A 16,357-nucleotide genomic window follows, 5' to 3' on the forward strand; every position below is an offset into this window, starting at 1 on the left:
AAGACAAACTGGTTATAGGATGCCCTGCACTAATGTAGCAGGTTCTAGAGTATGCTGAAGGCCATCACCACATATCAGTGCTACATTTCCTCCTTGTGAACAGCAAACCCAAAAAATTGATGCTACTGAAGTACCCATTTATTACAAAGTACAGCAGTTTCTAGAAACTTCTCTTTCCTGATTGTGAGCTAAGAATTCTTCTTTCAGCTACTGATCCTAAAGGTTATTCTGAAGATGTGGGTAGAAATGTAGATAACTTCACATGCAGTTTGTGTCTTGAAGCTGTAAGGAGAGCCATATGCTCTGATTTACAATATGCAAAATCTATATATTTTGGGATTGAGGCTGCATTTCTCATCTGTGTAAGAATATTCTGGCATGTTTGAAAAGAAAAGTTTCAGATTCTGTTGAAAGTGACCCTCCCGTGGCCTGTTGACTTAAATATTTAGCTAACACTGCCCTCTGACAGTAAAATGGTTTAAGTTGTACCTTAGTTGTATTGTAACAGTAATTCTGGATGTATTAATGAATGTATTTGCAGCACATCAAATCCTAGATATCAGAGGAGCTGGGGTGTCATTTAGCTATATTTACCATTACCACCCTTTCATAACTGTGAATACCTTAAAACTCATACTTCAGTTGACCAAACATAAGAAATAGCTATTTTCTGGTTTAGTTTTCCAGTATATTAGGAACAAAGTCTCAGCTCTGTGATGTGAATTGCCATAAGTTATATACTGATAAACAGTATTTTTAAATAGCTGAAATGTAAACCATTACTATGGTTTTGAGAAGTTCTTCATTCCAGGATATGCTTTTCCAAAGGTGACACCAGAAGCAAGAAGTGAGCTTGGTCTCAGAGGCATAAAGATCTGAAGTGCCTTGATAGTATGCAGTGCTTCCAGCTATTTTCTCTTCTAGCTTAGATTTGGGTTCAGTTTTTGTCCCTGGAACCTTTTTCTGTGCTTCATCAGTGACTTCTTTTTTAAATTTTCTACCAGAAAAGAAATGCTTTCACTAGTTGCAGGGAATATATTGAATTAGTGTCTTTCAATAACAACTCAGAAAACACCAAATGTATAACTAAGGGTTACTCACAGCATGACACGTATTAAATTTTTGTCTTCCTCTGATTACATAAAATTGTGGCTAAAATCAGTCTAGTACACTTAAGTATGTTTAAGCATGTGCAAGTCTTTGAATTGTTACGTGTTGAACTCCTTAGGTTTCATAGGGATGCTTTCCTTATTAAGACAGTTAGCTTGACATTGTGCTGTGTGCCTCTATTTCTCTAAAGAGATCAATAACATGTAACTATTTTAGCACATTTTGCTTGAAGAAATAGCTTACCACCAAAGTTGCCTAAAAATCAGTGTTGCTGTTTTTCCCCATATGTATGACTTAAAGTGGAAACAGCCTTATGTTTTTCTCTACCTGGTTAACAGTGTAAAAAATCTCTGTAAAAATTCTGTGCTATGAAGGAACAGTCAATATTAAAAACAAGGGTATTTATATATTTGGATATTTGTGTGATATTATTTGACAAGTTGAGTGGCTTGAGATTCTCAGCAGTCCTCTAGTAAAAAAACTGTGTGTTGTGCATTTGGAAGCCACAGGTGGCTGTGAAGAGCTGAGCTCTCAGAAGTACAGAACAATGATGTAATGCCCTGTCCACTTTTGAGTTCAGGTGCTGTTACAGCAGTTGCAGCTGCCCAGGGAAAAATCAAGAAGAAACTTTAGTTCAGCTGCTAAGGAAGCTTGGCTGAATTAGTCAGCCTATGGTGCTGATGAGTCTGGTGAGGAGCTAATTGATAGGGGATAAAATAGTTTCTGTTCCAAACGACAACACCTGTACTAAAATGTTTTCAGGGCAAATTTATCTGTATTCTAGTGAAGAGTAGCTTTCCTGTTAATGGAGGTGCTGCATGCTGTGCCTGACCAGTACCCTTCTTCCAGTAGTAATCTAATATTGTAGAGTGATTCTTTCATGTCAAGACATTTCCCTTCTAATCAAGGTCCAATACTTCAAATTTGCATAAGTAGCTGTTTGTTATCTTTGTGCCATAATGTCATCATCTTTTAGATAAAGTATTTTTGTCATGAGGTAATACCTCTTTCAAAATCCTGAGGGAACTCTTAACAGCAGTTTAGGCTTCTTCTTAGGCTGAGCTGTCCTTCAGGATTTGACATTATTCCAAATTCTTCTGCTTTTGAATGCTTAGAAAATAAACCTGGACAGCACTGCAGAAGCACATAAGTAAATAATTCCAATTCCTTATTTTCATGTATCAATTGTAAGTTGTATTTCTTCCTTTCCTCCTTTTTTTTCTGCCTTTTCATTATTTCCTGTACTTCTAAAGTGCTGCTTTCACAATTATGTCAGAATTTTGACCATCAAAGTTAGTGACTGTTTTTTAATAGATTTTTTTTTCTCCCTCTTCCTGGAATATTTTTTAGGTTTTCTTCAAAGAAATTTTCCTGTATATCTTGGAAACTTCTACTAGCTCATTTGATCATAAGTGGATGGTTATACAAACACTGACAAGGATATGTGCAGGTATGAAGGACTGTTGTGTTCTAGATTTTGGTTTTTATCTGAAAGAATAAAACTATACTTGCTTTTCATTAAATTACCTAGTCTTCATTCCAAGGTTGACAATGTCACTTTATTTATAGATGCTCAGAGCGTGGTGGACATCTACGTGAACTATGATTGTGATTTAAATGCAGCAAATATATTTGAAAGGCTGGTTAATGACTTATCAAAGATTGCTCAAGGAAGAGGTAGCCAAGAACTTGGCATGTCCAATGTTCAGGTAAAAGTTGCTCCAAACTTTATGAAGTTTCATGTTTCTTGGCACAATAGGTTGAGACTAAACTCTCCAGTCCACTAACTAACTGTTTATGAAATCTCTTCTAGGAATTAAGTTTGAGGAAAAAAGGATTGGAATGCTTAGTATCGATCTTGAAATGCATGGTGGAGTGGAGTAAGGATCAATATGTAAATCCCAATTCCCAGACAACCCTTGGTAAGACATATGATGTGTTTCTTCTGCCTTGAGTAATTAGATGCTACAGGACTTGAGTGTGTTCTTCCGGTATTTTGATGCTGTTAATGTCCAGAGTATTTTTCCTTTGGTAGAAATATTGAAAAGTTTGGTGTCATTTGAACAAGTTTTCTTAGTTGTCTTTTCCTAATTTTATGGATTCCTAGAATGCTACTGGACTGAAAAACATCTAAATCCTGTTATTTTCTGTATTTCTAATTTTAAAAGTGTCTGAAGACTTTCTTTGAAGCTCCCCTAATTTTTATGTAATTTCATCCTGATTAAATAACTGCTAAAGCAAGTTGAATAGAGAGCATTTTTTTTACTTATTTACTGGTTATTTTAAGAATTACTTATTTACTGAATATTTACTTATACATTTTATAGCTGTACAAGTTTGACTGTTGTAAGCCATGAAGTAACTAAATAATTATGTGTTTTAATCTTGTTTTCATCCAACCTAAGGTTATGCTAGAATTTTCAGATCAGGCACTTAAAGTTGGTAGGTGAAGTAGTAAGCTTTCTAGGAGTGGTTAGCATGGCTGTCTTTGTGAGCTGAGAGTACCTGCTCCTTGACATGCCTAAATTCTTTTAGACACTTTGTTTCCAAAACTTAGAATAGTTGCTCCAGGTTAAAAGTGACACTAGATTTGAAAATAAAATATTAAAACTGTAGTTGGTTATCCGAGGTGTTGGGGCTTTGTTCTCAAGTGCCAGAAATTACAGTTCAATTTAAGACTTAAATTTCAGTGTGTGGTGAACTGAAAGAATTCTCCTTTATATACATATATATATATATATATATATATATATATATATATATAAAATAAATACATAATTGAAGATAACCCTGAGTTTTAGAAGCTTGCATTGAAGATTTGACATGTGATTTTTATTTATTTTCACTGAATGTATTTTGGAGATAAGTAACCCTTTCCAATTTATAGGCCAAGAAAAACCCACAGAACAGGACAGCAGTGAAACCAAACATCCTGAAACAATTAACAGATATGGAAGCTTAAATTCTTTGGATTCTACTGCTTCATCAGGAATTGGCAGTTACAGCACGCAGATGTCTGGCACTGACAACCCAGAGCAGTTTGAAGTCCTAAAGCAGCAAAAGGAAATAATAGAACAAGGAATTGACTTGTGAGTGCCCTTTTATCACCCATGGGAGGGTGGATTCTTTTGGAGCTATGAAGATTCCTGGGTTTTTCTTCCTTCTCCTCATAGATACTCATCTTGTGTTAGGAAAAAAACTCTGGATGTAACAGCACTTCCTCTGGTGAAAGAGTGCTGAATGGTGTCCCCTTTGGAGCCTGTCAACAGTGTTTTGTGTTAACCTAATTCCTCACAGCTAGAAGATGAGTACTCTGAATGTTTGTTCTTTTTTCTCCAGACCTGCTTGTCTAAAAATAAGGTTTTTATATTTGGATAAAAAGAACATTGAACTCGTGATCATTTGAATGTGACCCGTTTTCATGTACATGTTACTGGTGAAAATGCCTGTATGCTTATGCTGATGAGTCCTTACGATTAATTAACTTGTCGTAATTAGAACTGGAGGATAGTATAATTTCTCAGTGCAGTCTGACGTGAATCTTCCATGTGATTTTATCTTTGTCACCTTAATCTCTTCAGTGAGGTCAGTTTTATGCAAAAATGAAAGTTTCCTGTCATACAGTTCTGGGACCCTGCACGAATATGCCTTAGTCCTTTAGGGCTTCAGTTTCTTTCAGTTTCCTGGTTCTATGTTTTTTCTGTTTCCATTTTTGCAGGCAACTAATGGATTTATTGATTGTTTCATACAGATTAAGATAAAAATCAACACCATAATTATTCTTTTCAAGATTTTGCTGTCTTTGTGGAGTATTTTTTTTCTTCATGAGTGCCAGAGTAAATGGAAATGGCTCATTCCTATCTAATGTGCAGTTTGATAAAGGAAAAATACTTAATATGTAGATTTTTCAGCATCTTACCTGAAATTTCTGAATTTCTTTACTTAGGCTGGTACAGCTTTTTGCATGGGTAAAAGGATTAACTCTCATTTCGTCTTGCTCTTCATTGTACAGATTCAACAAGAAACCAAAGAGGGGGATTCAGTACCTGCAAGAACAAGGAATGCTTGGCACTACCCCTGAAGATATTGCTCAATTCTTGCATCAAGAGGAAAGATTAGATTCAGTAAGGAAACTGTTTTCCTGATGGTTGTCTGTGCTCATGCTCATGTGTTCATACTAATTGCAAATCATTTAATAGTGTTCAGAGTGTGTATCACATTATTGTGGAATGAAGAAAAGGAAACTTCTCTCTCTCTCTTCTAAAATTTGTAAGTTCAAGGAATTTGAGTTGGAGGGTGCAGTAGAGCTCTGTTCTGTGCTCTGTGCATCCTGTGGTTCGGCAAGGTGTAAAGCAAGAGACTGACCTACTTGAGCTGACTCAGAACTTGTACTTAGTTGTTAGTATAGCTTGAAGCAACTTAGTAAATCCTGCATACTTTAGTAAGGAACTGCCAGAAGTATCTGTCCTTCAGAGATGGTGAAAATAATAATGTGGTGCAACAACATTAAAAGCACTTTTTTTTCTGCCTCCAGAGGAAAGTTAGTTAATTGAGATTAGCTCTTTGATTTTATTTACAGCTAGCAGCTGTTGCCGGACTTGGAAGAGTCCTGCAGTATCTGGGTGGGAATATCTCATGTTAATATTGTCATGAGAGACCTAACTTTCTGATACAGCAGTTCTCACCATTATGCATGAAGGCCACACCCATTGGTGCCTAAGTTTGCAGCTGTGGCTGAATTCACAAATTTCAGTATTAATGCTTAGAATCAGACATTAAAACATTCTGTAAACCTCAGTTTACATATACAGGCATCTTTATCTGAATGCATGCTCTTTTTCATTGTACTGTATTGTGTTGACAGTGATCAACTCAGATGTATTTTGAGTACCAGCTATTTTTATTTGAGCATCCCTTGCATCTGTTTGAGATCAGTACTAATGACATGTGAGTAAAAGCCATTAGAGAAGGAAGAATGTAGGCAGATACATATGAGCATGTAAGAGCATTATGATGCTCTTACATGCTCATATTGCTCATTATGATTACATAGGATGGTATGGCCAAAATACTTTGCTTCAGACAATAGAGAGGAAGCAGGAATTCGTCTCAGTTAACTGCAATACACGCCTCTTTTTATACGACATTTGACTGTTGTTGTTATTTATTTTTCAAATATAAATGCACTAGTTTGTCTTTTCTATTCTTATTTTAGACTCAGGTTGGGGAGTTCCTGGGAGACAATGATAAATTTAACAAAGAAGTCATGTATGCATATGTAGACCAACACGACTTTTCGGGAAAGGATTTTGTTTCAGCTCTGCGCATGTTTCTAGAAGGATTTCGTCTACCCGGAGAAGCTCAAAAAATTGATCGCTTAATGGAGAAATTTGCTGCTAGATATTTAGAATGTAACCAAGGGTAAGATACACTTCTTCTTCAGAACTTTGGAAAGCTGAGTAATTAGTAAAAAATCCTAATAAATTTAATTTGCTATTCTTTCTCTCCTTTTTGCCTTCAGGCAAACTCTTTTTGCTAGTGCAGATACTGCATATGTTTTAGCTTACTCAATTATCATGTTGACAACAGATCTTCACAGTCCACAGGTATGTTGCTGGAATAAATATCTGTGTAATTCATAGGCATGTAACTTTCAGGCTTTGTGACAATGTGTTTGTAAAAGCTTGATGTCCAATTTAACACCATTATGTGTGTAAGAAGTAAGGTAGTGTACATTCATGCATCTTTTAAGTATTATGTTTCATGGGTGTTGAGGTTTTGAAGTTTTTTTGGTTAGGCCTTTCTGTAAGGTAGATTTCTCTATGATAGATAGTTTGGTCTGTATGACAAGAAAAAGCTTCTTTTTTCCTTTTTATTTTTTTAATGTACATCTAATTTGGCATACATTTGATCTGTCGATCCTACCAAATGTTTGAGTGTTGGAATGTCCTCATGGCTTTGTGGCAGATTGTAGATTTGACAGTGTAGTCTTGGATGTGTTGAATATTTTAAAATGTCTTCTGAATCAGCAGGTTTATCCTTGATGGTAACTTCTTGTGGGCTGGACAGTTTTATAGGGAGCATTGTAACTCATAAGCTTGCCTCATTTCTTGATATTTACAGCTACTTTCTGCATTTCAGGTTAAGAATAAAATGACAAAAGAACAGTATATTAAAATGAATAGAGGTATCAATGACAGTAAAGATCTCCCTGAAGAATATTTGTCTGCTATCTATAATGAAATAGCTGGAAAGAAGATTTCAATGAAAGAAACAAAAGAATTAACAATACCCACAAAATCCAGTAAACAAAGTAAGTAGTGGCATTGTTATATTTCTTCAAGGGTTAGCTCTTCAGTTTCATGAAGTTCCCCTAATTAAAACAGGAGTTGAATGAAGCAAACACCACTCACTTAACTCACAGCAAGTCCTAGCTTCTCATATCATATCCTTTTCTTTTTAACATAAATACATGATGCTAACCTCAAAACTGCATTAAATACAACTGCTTATTTTCACTTCCCTTTGCATCTGAATTCCTGGCAATCAGTGCATTGGCCATGGAGGAGGCAGGTTTTGCTGCTGAGCACCAGCGCAGTGAAATTGGAGGGCTCTATGGAGTTACATGGTTGTCAATAGGTACAGAGCAGAGCACACACAATTTGTGTGTCTTCTTTTTCTTAAGTAACTGTTGTGATTTCCTGCAATAACCAATTTGTCTTCAAATATTTTGCAATGTTTGATTCTTAGGGCCCTAATTCATTAATTATTAATTATCTTTTATTATTAATTATTAATTATCTTTTCTCCTCTCAGATTACAGAAAAATTGTGTTTTGCACAGTGTGAAGATTGAGATGTTACTCATTCTAGCTTTTCTACAGAGAACATTAGGAGAGATTTAACTTTTTCCCAGCATATTTCTACAATTTAAGCCCTAGGTTAGCCTTATGAATAGATTGCTTGTAGGAAATTTGCATCTGGGAAAAAGAAATACTCTTGTTTTCAGTATTCATTCACTTAACATTATATTTTATTGTAATTTTAAAAAGATTATTATTGCATGCAACATGGATTTCACTGTCTTCATGAGATGGAGGTTCAGTTATGTAAATTAAAAGGTTTAATGTAGTTCTCACACTGAAAAAGGTAGTCCAGTTATTTTCTCTGCTGATGGATTCCTATGAAATATCTCTTCTTTTTGAATTTAGCTTAGTGGATGTGATATTTATGCTGTCACTTGAGGTGATGGAGAAGAAATCTCTGTTGTTCAAATCTTAAAATTCTGTAAAGGCTTAAAAATAGTTTACATTTCAAATACAAGTTCGTCTTAAGTTAAATTTTATCTATATTGTAAAAGAAATATGAGAAGGCTGGTGTGATAATTTCAGAAAGTAAAGATAATACAAAAATGCATCTGAATATTGTACTTAATGAAAAACATAAAATTATTATATTCCTAAAGACACCATTGCTAAAGATGCACAAATGAGAGAAAAAAATGTGTTTGCAGGTGTTGCTAGTGAGAAGCAGAGGAGACTCCTATATAACTTGGAAATGGAACAAATGGCTAAAACAGCTAAAGCTCTTATGGAGGCAGTGAGCCACGTTCAGGCCCCTTTTACCAGTGCAACACACCTGGAGCATGTGAGACCCATGTTTAAGGTGAGATACATGTTTAGATAATCATGTAGAATATCACAGTTTCTTAGTACAAAATGCTGACTGACAGGATTTATTAAAAATACTAAGGAGTTGCATTCACTGTGTTTTGCTCATTTTGTGAATTATTTAACTTACTACAGGAAAGAGAGGATTTTGAACCTTCTAATCTAGTTTCATTTACCCTGGAATTTAAGAAGTTTCTGTGCTGGTACAAGAAGCAGTGGAGCAATTATCAGGAAGAACATTTATCTAATGTTGTCTGTTGCAAATTAATACTTTAGAAAGCTGGGACTCTGGTCCAGTGTAGGGGAGGAAGATGGACATGTATTAAACTATTATTCTAAGCACCTGACTGCTATTGTGTAAGTGCAAAGCTGTCTGCATCCCAAATGCCTTTTCCATAGCAGTGATTCAGATTCATAAAGTATGTTCAGCAGTGCAGCATGCCTCAGTGGGCTCTTGGATGTGGTCTCCGGCATACCTAACTCACAGCAGTCATCTGCCATTGAGATAAATTGTTACAGCTTTACCATACTCTTGTTTGTGCCCTTGTTCAAGTCATGGTGCTCACATGACCCCTTTGTGAACTGCTCCAGGGAAGTAAAGTCTCAGACCACTATCACTGAATAAGCAAATGGTTCCCTAGGGGGATGTGCTATGAGGTTAGGTGGAGCTCCAGGCCCAAGAAGCACAGAAACTTTTAGGTTGAAATAGACTCTTAAAAGCTTTGAGTCCTGCTGTTGACCCAGTGCTGCCAAGTCTACCACTAAACCATGACCTGAAGTGCTGCGTTTACCTGTCTGTTAAATGCTTCCAGGGTTGCTGCCTGCAACTTCCTTGGGCACTTGTTCCAACATTTGTCAATTGCATTTATGAAGGAATTTTCCCTAATATTCAATATAAACCTCTCCTGGTGCAACTTGAGGCCACGTGTCTCATCCTTTCCCTTGTTACTTGGGAGAACTCCCAAGTAACTTGGGACCAACTCCCATCTCTTTCACCAGCTCCATTGTCCTTCTCTGGACTCACTCCAGCACCTCCATGCCTTTCTTGCAGTGAGGGCCCAGAACTGAACCCAGGATTCAAAGTGTGGCCTCACCAGTGCTGAGTACAGAGCACTGCCCTGGTCCTGCTGGCCAAACTATTCTTCATACCATCCAGGATGCCATTGGCCTTCTTGGACACCTGGGCACACTGAGGATCTCTGTGTAAGATTGCTGTCTATGAGGCAAAATTGCAAGTTGTCACCTTATTAAAAAAATTAGCATAGTATTTGATTTGTATGGAGGAACACTAAGCACAGACCTTGTTAAAAATTTACTTTTAAGTGTCACATAGCAGAGATGTACTATACTTTCTCTCTGCTAACTTCCTAAAGGCTGAAATTAAATAATTCACATGCAGGCATCTGTAAAATTCATAGTGTGATTTTCTTCAGGATATCAGCCCTAATACTTCCTACCCTTTACTATCTGGAAAGTGTATTTTCAAAGCTCATTTTCAAAGGAGCAAAATTTGAAGCACTGGTTAAATTAACACCCTAAACATGTTTCATGAAGGTACAAAAAATAAGAAGTTGTTACTTGAAGTTACTTGAGAATGTTCATGAACTAATTAAGGTACTGAGGATGGTAGTGTAATGTATTGAACAGAGGGCCCTCTTCTCAAAAGCAAGTGAGAACTGTGGAATTTGAATACCTAATTTCACCTTTTTTTAATTTAGACTTAAATTTTCAGTAAAAATTTACAAATTTCTGGGTATCTCACCCATTGATGTCCACATAAAATTGATCATTGTAACTGTGTTTACAGATTCAGAGTGGCTGAATTTTTAAAATAGAAAAAAATCACTTTATGCATCCATCTAAGCAGCCCAGAATTTATTGTCCAGTTTTGAGGCTTGATTTTCACCTCTTTCAGCCTACAAATAACAGTGTACATGTAGTTACAAAGCACAGTATACAGACCATTAGATAGTTCTTAAGAAATTATTTCAGTTTTGTGATTTTTTTAAGATTAGTTTTGGTTACAATAGCAGGGAAAATTAGGAAGGCATTGGGGAAAAAACATTACATTTCCCAACATAAAATTATAGAATAGTTTGGGTTGGAAGGGACCATTAAAGGTGATACAGTAGGGAATTAAATCCTGAATCTATGAATTCATCCAATGCCTTTAATACTGTCCCATAGTTACAGTTTGATATGTGCAAGCATTAAATGCGTTTTGAAGGTAGTGCTTTTGGAGCTGTTGGGTTAAATGAAGCCAAACCTCTGTGGTGCATCATTTTATTATGAAATTAAGTGTGAAATCTATTGCTCCTTGCTGTGCCCATTGACTCTGTATTTCATCTGGGGTGACTTCAGGTAAAACTATTTCTAAAATCATTCTGGGTTCCGTGGAGTTTCCTCTCCATAACTCCGTGTAGTTACAGCAGGATCCTCTGCATCTTCTCACTGTTTTTTCCTCCTTTGGGAGAGGGAGCCTTGACCACAAGGAAACTAATGTGTGATCTCTTGCAGTACTCAGTGCCACCTAAGGCAGGAGGAATGGGAAACATCTGTAGTGTCTTAGGCACAAAAAGAGGGAGGGAAAAGGGCAACAAAATTAGTAGCAGAGAGATAAGGCAAGAGTCATGCCCTGTATGTTGTTGTTGTTGTTGTTGTTAGCTTACTATGATTTTAGTATGATTAATATAGTTTGCCTTATTTTTACTTCACTCCCTTCTTTTGCTGTTGTTTTCTCTGGTGTTATCAGGATAAGGTAGTCTTACTTAAGTATGTGCTTTTCATCATAAATCTGTTATATGGCGTGTTGATTATTAGAATAACTGTTTACTCTTCTTTTTCAATGTGCAAAGATAAATGTCATCCTGGGAATGGTAAAACTCTTACCAGAGATCTAATTGACATAGCTTTAGGATTTGGTTTTTACAACTGTCTGAAGATGCCTGTGTGTTTGTTGCTGAGGGAGAGGACAAGTGCTTTTGAGGGGAGCGCCACTCTGCACTACTTCTGCCTCATTTTGTGTCTCACGTCTCTTCTAACCACACTTTCTACTATTATATTTCATGTCTGTGTATTCTCTTTCCTTTTTGTCAAAAGACAGCTTCAAGGTTGATTATGTAAGTTAAGAATGGAATTTACACTTCAGCAAGATGGTGAAACTATAACATTCCCTTAAGTACCAACAATTGCTGGTGTAACACTTGCTTTGCATACATTGCAGTTGGCATGGACGCCTTTCCTGGCTGCGTTCAGCGTGGGTCTGCAGGACTGTGATGACACCGAAGTTGCCTCTCTTTGTTTGGAGGGTATACGATGTGCAATCCGGATTGCTTGCATTTTCAACATTCAGGTAAAAAAATGTAAGATTAGACAATGATTTGATTTATGTACCAGCAAGATGTTAGTGGGATTCTAAGTGTCCTTGCTGCTGAAGCTGTGCACTGCAATAGATAGAGGCTGCCTGCTTCTGACATTACTATTTCATCTGATATTTGATTGGAAGTGTACATGAAGTGACTTTTATTTTTCCTGGTGTTTTGTGGTAAGTGCTTCCATGTTTTTCTAGAGAAACACTGAATGTCTATTTCCCTAAAAATTGATTACTTTTATGTCAAAGTATTTTATTTCTAGCGTTGTTACAAAGTTGCTGAGGTGTGTTGTGTTGTTCTATAAAAATGAGTGTCTCTGTCCTGTAAACATAGTATCTCTATGAACTGTATTTGAAATACTGTTTTCAGCTTCAGAGAGATTATACTAATCTCTCAGAGATGTCTGTAAATGGATACCCTTCTAACAGTTGTGGCACTGAAAATGGCATTCTTGATGTAATGAATGAATGGATCTTGCATGAAGTGCAATGCCAAGAATGCCAGACTCCCTGGCTCCAGAGGGTGGTGGTGATTTAACTTGGGCTTTTTCTGGCTTTTGTTTTTCTATTTAGAAACCAATGGTAGGGAAGGTACAATTATGTTATTGTAGATTATTAGTTAATAAATGGAGTACTGGTCTGCCGTAAGTCTGTTATAGACGTAGCTGAAGAGAGGGACAGGGAAAATCCTTGTGTTTGGCTTTGTGTTATTTCATGTGTATGTTGAAAATGCTTACCAAGAGAACACACACCAACCCAGAAACCAACTGTATGAAACTAAATAGAAGATGTTTAACTATGATGCAATAGGGAATGCTTTCCTTCCTTCTCCCCTTGTGTTTGTATTTGGCAAGTTAGCTAACTTTTTACCACTAATGTGGAAAAGCACATCAGGACCTGTGATACAGCTGCTTTAAAAAGCCTCTTTGAGATCATGTGAGGTTTCTTTCCACCTAATTTCTGCATGACCACCTGTTCCTGAGCTGAACAGACTTAAAAATGTGATTAACAAAGCCTTCCCTGGAGCCTGCAGGTGTTCAGTGAAACACACTGCAGTTACGTTTGTTTCTAAGCTGCAGAAGTGGAACTGGTACCAACACCAGTTTCAGCAGCTGCAGAGTTTAGCTCCCAGTCCTGCAGTGGTCAGCCTTGCTGGGGAGAGCAAGGACATGTTTGCTCTAAGACCCTTATGATTAAGTTGTACCCTTCCATTGGCTTGGGACGGGATTGAACTGGAGGTGTTCCAAAACCAAGTTTTTAAATTTCAGAAAATGGGAAGCATTGCTTTTGCATTTTCAGTATAAGCATTATTACTTCTTGGTTTTCTGTGGAAATTCTGGTTTTTTGATATAATTAAAAACAGTACTGGTTTATTGGTGATTTCAGTATTACAGAATGATTCCAGTTCACAGGGTCTTGGTTAGGTGGGATATTGTCTGACTGCAGACACCACATAGCTCTGATGGTTTAAAGGAGACTGGCACATGAGTACTTGAGCTGTTTTAAGGATTTTTTCTGTTGGAATGAAATTTTTCCTCATGTGCTTTACCAGTGATGGCAACTTTCCAATTTTCATTGTGTAAATGTCCAGAAATTAAGATTGGTATCTATTAAAAGTTAACATTTACACACCTTGAGAGGTAATGGAGGGACCTGGATTCCTTTAATTTTAAGAAAATTTCCAAAGTACACAATATAGTTTAAGTTATGCATGTTCACAGCTAAAAGCTCAATTCTGATTTTAATTATTTATACTTTTAATCTTGGACTTGCCACACAGTCTGACTTTTGTCTTTAAGCGTCTGAAAAAAGATATGCATCAAAAGGATGTACTTAATCTACTTATATCATCAAGTTTAAATTTCTGGGTGATGGACACATTGTTTAGCTGTTTGTCTTCTACTGTGCTGGCTTAGAAAAAGGGGGGGAGTGGGAATACCTGCATGAATGAGTAGGACTGAAAATGTTTTACAGAAAATATGCAGTTTGTAAACTAAAGCTTTGTTGCTTAGTACTCTGAGACTTTGTTTTTCTGTGCTTCTACATAATTTTCTTTGCCTTTGCCAGTGTACCCTGCAGTAATGGTTGGGTTTGAATGTGGCAGCTATTCTGTAGTCAGTGGTTCAGTGGCAGTCTGTCCCTTCTACCATAGCCCACTGTTGTGGTGTTAGTATTTTCTCTGTGGAATCCCATTCTTCCTGGGTTTGGTTTTTTTAAAATTTCATTGTTTTCTGTACTTAATGATTTTTTACTTCAAAATAGCCCTAAATATCCAAACAGTTAAATATATTTTGTAATTGTCATTTGTTTATCTGGTATACAACCATTTCACTTTACAGCCTTCAGTTTATATATAACAGGAGAATAAAATTCATTGTGGGCTCAACTGTAATCCCTTTTTTACCATTGTAATTGGTTCATGTGAGAATGTGAGATCTGAGGAGATCTCTTTGTTGCTTATAGATATCATACACATAAAAATCGGGTAACTGGGTAGAATTTTCTTTTGTGAGATCTGTCTACATTTTGGTCACTTGCTGTTTACCCATGACACTTCCTTCAGAAGCTTCTGAGATGCTCCAAATGGTGCAAATTAAATCAAAAATGTTTTGAGTAATTCCATAGAATTGGCATAACAGGCCTTTTAGATACATTTTTTAGATATTGTTGACCAAAAAATGCTAAAGCTTCAGTGAGCCTGCTTAAGGCAGCATTTTCAGGGTAGGTCAGAGTATGGTACAAGAATATTGAAAACTTAGCTAAGTAGCAGCATTTCTTCTGAAACAGCATCCTGTTTTCCCCAAAAAAGACCAAACCAGAAACCTAAACACATTGATGTGTTCTGTGCTGTCAGACATTACCTTCACGTTCCTGAATAGAAGGAACAGGATTTCATCCCACAGATATCTTCTTACTTGTGAAGAACTTGAGATATTTTCACTATGCTTTGGAAATGCAGTTCTAGGAAGAGAAAGGTAAATGGTATAGTTGATGAAATCACACAGATTGTACTAAGAACAAGAAATGGCAAAAATATTTATGAGACTTGTGTTTCTTTCCTTCCCATTTGTAGCTTGAAAGAGATGCCTACGTTCAAGCATTAGCAAGATTTACATTGCTTACAGTGAGTTCTGGTATTACTGAAATGAAGCAGAAGAACATTGACACCATTAAAACTCTCATCACGGTGGCTCATACAGATGGAAACTATTTAGGAAATTCTTGGCATGAGGTACTAGTCATTTGTCCTTAAACTGAAAGAAAGCATGTTCACTGATGTTCAACACAGTAGTGTGCTTGTTGTGCATAAACACAGCGGGGTTTTGGTAAGTGCTGCATGTATACTTATTAAAGTAGCAAAACTTCTCTAAGTGAGAAATAAAACTGAGAGAGACTAATCCAGTACTATTTAAATTTATATCATTTTAGACAAAAAACTAGATTTTTTGACCTCAAGTATTGGAATTTTTTTTTTTCCTAAAGATCTTTACTTGCTTTTTACTATTTCAAACTGCTTTTTGTTGGTAAACAACTTCTTTATTCTCTGGAATAGATTCTGAAATGCATCAGTCAACTTGAACTGGCACAGTTAATAGGAACTGGAGTAAAACCTCGCTACATCTCAGGGACAGTGCGTGGCAGGGAAGGTTCTTTTACTGGAACAAAAGATCAGGCACCTGATGAATTTGTGGGGCTGGGACTGGGTAAGTGATGCAGATATGAAGTATTTCATTTAACTGGTTTTGTTCAGAGAACTATTTAAATTTATTCTGTGTTTTTATGTGAGTTTCTGACAAAAGACCATGAAGTAGTCCTTGTAAAATGTATGCTTTGAGTAGACTTACTCCAATTTCTGGAATATTTAGTTTGCTCTGTTATTATTGTTAGGGTGGAAAATGTAAGAAGATTATATATATTATTCACTTCTATTAAAATAGCGCTTTCCAACTAAAAATGGATTGCAGATGGTATGACCAGGTTTAATAATATTGCAACATTAGTGTGCCAAGTACTTTACCAAGCAAGCAAGTCAATATGTGTAGGTTAAGCATCTGTTGTGGAGCTTTGTGAGAAATACACAGAATTCAAACCAAGTGGGAGATTTAATTTAGCTTAAATTCTGAAATTCCATTTCTTTCCCTTTCTGGTTACTTTGGTACTCAGTAAGTGCCCTTTTTAGGCTTGAGCATCAAAATATACTGCAAAAA

The 16,357-nt window shown here is 36.4% G+C and overlaps 1 protein-coding gene across 3 annotated transcripts in view; it reads left to right on the forward strand.

Moving 5' to 3' along the window:
- Nucleotides 1-15,878, forward strand: part of LOC121351996 (brefeldin A-inhibited guanine nucleotide-exchange protein 1) — a 63,758-nt gene extending 47,880 nt beyond the window's left edge. For all 3 annotated transcript variants that reach the window (XM_041464515.1, XM_041464516.1, XM_041464517.1), the window contains 12 exons: nucleotides 2,461-2,560; nucleotides 2,680-2,819; nucleotides 2,924-3,032; nucleotides 3,998-4,199; nucleotides 5,123-5,234; nucleotides 6,326-6,531; nucleotides 6,632-6,716; nucleotides 7,252-7,423; nucleotides 8,623-8,774; nucleotides 12,003-12,131; nucleotides 15,223-15,381; nucleotides 15,703-15,878. In XM_041464515.1, the coding sequence (XP_041320449.1) occupies nucleotides 2,461-2,560; nucleotides 2,680-2,819; nucleotides 2,924-3,032; nucleotides 3,998-4,199; nucleotides 5,123-5,234; nucleotides 6,326-6,531; nucleotides 6,632-6,716; nucleotides 7,252-7,423; nucleotides 8,623-8,774; nucleotides 12,003-12,131; nucleotides 15,223-15,381; nucleotides 15,703-15,861 (1,725 nt within the window). In that variant the 3' untranslated portion in view covers nucleotides 15,862-15,878. The remainder of the gene's footprint in view (nucleotides 1-2,460; nucleotides 2,561-2,679; nucleotides 2,820-2,923; nucleotides 3,033-3,997; nucleotides 4,200-5,122; nucleotides 5,235-6,325; nucleotides 6,532-6,631; nucleotides 6,717-7,251; nucleotides 7,424-8,622; nucleotides 8,775-12,002; nucleotides 12,132-15,222; nucleotides 15,382-15,702) is intronic.
- The last annotated feature ends 479 nt before the right edge of the window (nucleotides 15,879-16,357 follow it).

The sequence above is a fragment of the Pyrgilauda ruficollis genome, unplaced genomic scaffold (genome assembly GCF_017590135.1).
Source record: "Pyrgilauda ruficollis isolate IOZ18807 unplaced genomic scaffold, ASM1759013v1 scaffold18, whole genome shotgun sequence".
Taxonomy (NCBI): domain Eukaryota; kingdom Metazoa; phylum Chordata; class Aves; order Passeriformes; family Passeridae; genus Pyrgilauda; species Pyrgilauda ruficollis.